Raw genomic sequence first — 5,109 nt, 5'->3', positions numbered from 1 at the left:
TAGTAAAAAAAGTATTAACTACCTAATTAAAAAATGAATTGCTTTGGTTCCTTACTAGTCTGATGGACCTCACTGTGCATGAATAAACATAATAAACATTCCAGATAGAATTTTCACTTTATTATTGATTCATTTACTATTTAATTTGTGTTTTTTTCAGGTTTAAACATTCTGGATCCTTCAATTCAACTTCTGACATGTAGAGTTGATTTGATTAAATTAATTTAATCCAATAAACTCTAATTTTGGCACTACATTAGGGCTTGAATTGGTATATGTAAATATAATATATATAAATGTACTTTTTAAAACTGTACCTATTTACTTTGTACCACACAAGAATAACGTTATACTTTTAAATACTAAAAAACAATGATATACATACACTTTCTAACTCATGGTTCCTAATGTAAGTGACCACATAACTGATTATTGAGATATAGTTTTTGTCGTAACCGAATAATCATTATTCATTTGTGAAAGTTAGGATCTAGCCCCCCCCCCCTCCCCACAGTTAAGTCTTTAGAACTGGCCCCTATTGTAGTGCATTTAGGTATATTTTTCCATTTCAAATTATGAAGAACATTTTATTAAATTACTAGGCAATAGGCATTTTTCAAACATTGTAAAACCACTAAAAAAAAAAAATAAACAAAAAAGTTAAATAATTTAAAATTTATCAAAATATTTTTAAAACACCATTGCCTATCTCTTAAAAAATTATATTATAATTAATAATAATAATTCAATTAGTTTGATGAAAAATAATTTAATATTATCAAAGTTTGTATACATTGGTAGTAGGGCCGAAATTAAAAAAGAGAGGTCTAAAAATACAGTAGGCTACACCTAAAATGCAGGTCTATGAATTGCCTATGAATAAAACGCTAATATTAAAACAAAAGATTTATTAATTTATTAATTAAAAAATTAGTTTTAACATGGTTTGTATAGGAAAATGTTAATATGTAACACGGATGACTTGCAGCGCTCGGCGGTTTTAAGAACTACACCACCGTAACAAAATCTGACCGAAAATATTCCTTCCGACGCATAACCTGTTCTTTATAATCGTGTATATAATATACCTTTATAATATTATCTATAAACCTTGGAGAAAAATGTATTCTCATTCATGAAAATATGTCAATATAGATAGGTAGGGGTGGACTTACCATTTTTCCGCCCCTAGACATTACAACACTAGCGCCCCGTACATTGGCGGTCTCCAACAGTGGGGGGAAGGGGGTGGGGGGGTAATGTTCCATGAAATAAAACAAAACTATAAAAATTGTATGTAATCTATAAGACTTCTGAGCAGTATGCACTATGCAGAAGACGGGCAACAGTGCGTCGCAATGTTTATTATTATTAATTACTTTATCAAAACATCTGAATTCTAGTATTCTAAGAATATAGGTATTAGTTTGGTGGCCGTGCGCCCGCGCACACTTATTGTGGTGCCGGATGCGGGGTGAAGCGAGTCATTCCAGTTAATAACCAATAATTTTATTTACTTGTTAAACACTGTGCGAGCTGTCTAGCTAGTAGAGCGGCTATAATATAAAATGTACCCGGCGGCCCGAGGCAGTGTATTTGACTGCCTTAGCTGGCGTTTTGCGCATGCGCCATTCACAATATTGTATGTGTCTACGCCGCACACCCTTAAACCAACTCCCATGTATTAACATAGGCAACGCCAGCAACTGCCTCGTCGAGTGTTGATGTCGAATCTCTAGCGGTCGCTTGATTAAACTCTAACTGCAAGGTTATTATAGCTTATAAATTAAAATGTTACGGCGACGTGACTACTTGAACCATTCTCCACTTTCATGCAAGTTGTATACAAAAACAAATTAATATAAAATATAAATTTAGGTAAATATAATTATGAAATTATGAAAAACTAAAAAGTAAAAATTAACTAAAAAATTGCGCCCCAATAAATATTGCGCCCTAGGCACGTGCCTTGGTGGCCTATGGAAAATCCAAACCCCTCGTCGAAAAATTGGTAATAAACAACGTTGTTTCCAAAGTTCTTGGTATAAAATATACCCTTGGATTGAATATTCAGTTCAATTGGATGCAATTTTTTGTTTTTATTGTCGTCATTTTGCTACTTCTACATCTCATGAAAAACAGCAAGATGTTTTAATAGTTTCAGGGTACAGTGATTGGAAAAATATTTCAGGAATGACAAAAATACATAATGAGGCAAATTCACATAAAACTTCGTTTGCAAAGTATCAAGGTTTTGTGACATCGAAAAGTGTTGGCGCGGTCACATTGCAAATTAATAGTCACGTTGAAGAAAATATAACTAAAAATCGAGAAATACTAAAAAGTATTATTCGTTCTATTTTGTATTGCGCGCGGCAAGATATTGGTTTACGCGGTCATTATAATGTAAATACTTCTTTAAACAAAAATCTAGAAAATACTGAACAAACAAACAATCAAGGTAATTTAAAAGAATTAGTTGATTTACTATGTTTAGAAAACGAAAAGTTTGATAAAGACTTAAAGTCTTTGCCTAAAAATGCAAAATACACATCAAACATTGTACAAAATGATATTTTACTTGCGTCTTCCAATATTATTACACAAACTATTGTTAAAGAAGTTAATGAAGGTAGTTCGGTGTACAGTTTAATTGTGGATGAAGCTCGAGATGCTTCAACGTTAGAACAAATGTCAATATGCATAAAGTATGTACATAAATCAATTATTAAAGAACGATTTTTAGGATTTGTACAAGTATTAAAGTTGGATGCACAAGGTCTCACTCATTGTATTATCGAATTTTTAAATGCAGTTGGTTTAGATATTGAAAAATGTATTAGTCAGTCTTACGACGGTGCGTCAGTGATGTCAGACTCTACCAACGGGGTACAAATAAAAATTAGAGAGCTCTCTAAAAACAAATGTCCGTATATCCGCAGAATAATGTCCGCAGAATCCAAAGGCCTATTAAATCAGTTTTGTTCTTTCAATATTATATTTGTTCTAACATTTCTTGATAACATTTTATCAACTGTTAACACACTTTCAATACACTTGCAATCGTCAACCCTCGATATAATTAAATGTTTAAAATTAGTTGAAGCTACAAAAGTAGAGCTTGAACGTTTACGTTCAGATGAACATTTTAGTAACTTTTATACAAAATCTGAAATTACAGCTTCGAATTTAAATATTTCTTTATCAAATGATAAAAAACGACGTACGAATATTAATAGTACATTAACTGATTATGTTATAACTTCAACGACTGGTTTTAAAAATACTGATATTACGATTCAAAATATGCGAGTTATGTATTTTACAGTGGTAGATAATATATTAAGTGAAATGAACAAAAGATTTAACGACAATTCCGATTTTTTATCTGCAATATCAGTATTTAATCCGACATCAAACAATTTTTTAAATGATAATTTTGTTTTAAAATTTACGAATTATTATGACGATGATAAATATTTTTCGGATAAAGTATTGAGTCAATGCAGATTAGCAAAAAATATGTATTTTGGCTGTAAAAATATTATGGATTTTTACAAAGAAATATGCGATATTGGAAAGTCATTTGAGGAGATTAAATCGGTTATTGAACGCGTATTGGTTATTCCAGTAAGTTCGGCATCAGCCGAAAGAAGTTTTTCAAGTATGAGAAGAATCAAGACATATTTACGGACATCTATGACTACTACGCGTCTTCATAATTTAGCACTGATATCAATCGAAAGAGAGTTCAGTTCGGAGTTGTTGAAAGATCCTACTAAGATAATTGACGAGTTCGCCAAAATAAAAAACAGGCGAATTCAATTTATTAAATAAATACTCATATTATAAATAGTTCTTAATATTAGTACGTCATGTTACACCTCATGGCTCATGGCTCATACTTATGACTTAAAAAGTATAATAAAAGTTTTCTTAAATTTTAAAAATGTATTGACTATACAAATTATTTTTATAACCAGGCCTGTCCTAAATTTTGGTCCTAGACACGCCTCTGAACCGTTGTAGAAAACCTAAATAATATGTTTCCAAGCAAAAATGATCAAAGTAGTAATTATGATCATAATTTAATATTATTATGACTTGTGTGTGTGTGTATAATACGTTTATAGTCTTTATTCAAACTATTAATATAATTTCCAAGTCAAAATTCTAAAATATAAAAATGTTAAAAAAATAACCGTGTTTCATGTAAAAGTTAATTTACCATCTCAGGTTCATAAGGGGGTCTGACCCCCCCCCCCCCTATAGATACGCCACTGTGCTTGTAGACTGTATGTCTGTATGCCTGTATAGTCCACCTTTCGCGCGACAGATGACGGAGATAAAGTATGTAATGAACACAATAATATATTTATACTTAATTAATATTTGAAATTTTAAAGTTAAATACATTTAACGTTTTTTGTAGTGTCATTATATTATACTATTCGATATGATGATATCTATAATTTATTTATTTAATTTAACGATTGGCTAATTATAATATATTTATACTTAACTAATGGGCTATGACAATTTTTTTCAAATGTATCGAGTATCGAGTATTGAGTAGGTACCTAAATATTTAAAATGTAAGTATCGAGTATCTAGTACCTCGATACTCCAAATCCAAGTATCTAGTATCTAGTATCGCGATACTGATTTTTGAGTATCTTGCCCATCCCTGTATATACCTACGTATATTTTTATATAAATTGATGAATTTTATTTCTCGGGACAATTCATATCTAGACGCCGATAAAACACACAAAAGAAAAAAAATGAAGTTGTAGGTAGCTTGAAACACACCGGCCGTTCTGCCGTTTATAGGTATACAATTTGCACGTTTATTTTAATTATTAATTATAACTAATAATTATTAATTAACTTTATCGGACTAAATGTATGCCTAAGACATTCACAAAATAATTTTTGAAATCGGTCCAGAAGTTTTTGAGTTTATTAGTTACAAACAAACAAATTTTTCATCTTTATAATATTAGTATAGATAATCTATAAACCTTGGATTATATTCATTTATACTCACCATCGTAAAAATTGGTTCCCAGTCTCAACCACGAATTAAGATATACAGGATACGAAACG

General features: G+C 30.7%; 1 protein-coding gene across 1 annotated transcript; it reads left to right on the top strand.

Annotated features, from left to right (window-relative positions):
* The first annotated feature begins 2,193 nt into the window (after nt 1–2,193).
* LOC103308380 lies at nt 2,194–4,029 on the top strand. The gene is made up of 3 exons (XM_008181641.1): nt 2,194–2,857; nt 3,563–3,794; nt 3,984–4,029. Exons 1-3 carry the CDS (start codon nt 2,194–2,196, stop codon nt 4,027–4,029), a joined length of 942 nt encoding a protein of 313 aa, XP_008179863.1.
* The last annotated feature ends 1,080 nt before the right edge of the window (nt 4,030–5,109 follow it).

This window comes from Acyrthosiphon pisum, chromosome X (assembly GCF_005508785.2).
Source record: "Acyrthosiphon pisum isolate AL4f chromosome X, pea_aphid_22Mar2018_4r6ur, whole genome shotgun sequence".
Classification (NCBI taxonomy): domain Eukaryota; kingdom Metazoa; phylum Arthropoda; class Insecta; order Hemiptera; family Aphididae; genus Acyrthosiphon; species Acyrthosiphon pisum.
This window is presented reverse-complemented; position numbering and strand designations above follow the sequence as displayed.

What these genes read in the sequence shown, in the direction of transcription:
- LOC103308380 (XM_008181641.1), top strand. Translation starts at nt 2,194, where the DNA reads ATGACAAAAATACATAATGAGGCAAATTCACATAAAACTTCGTTTGCA. An exon ending in TATTAGTCAGTCTTACGACG is followed by an intron (nt 2,858 to 3,562) that starts GTGCGTCAGTGA and finishes ATTTTTACAAAG; the next exon opens with AAATATGCGATATTGGAAAG. An exon ending in CCTACTAAGATAATTGACGA is followed by an intron (nt 3,795 to 3,983) that starts GTTCGCCAAAAT and finishes TTTTATAACCAG; the next exon opens with GCCTGTCCTAAATTTTGGTC.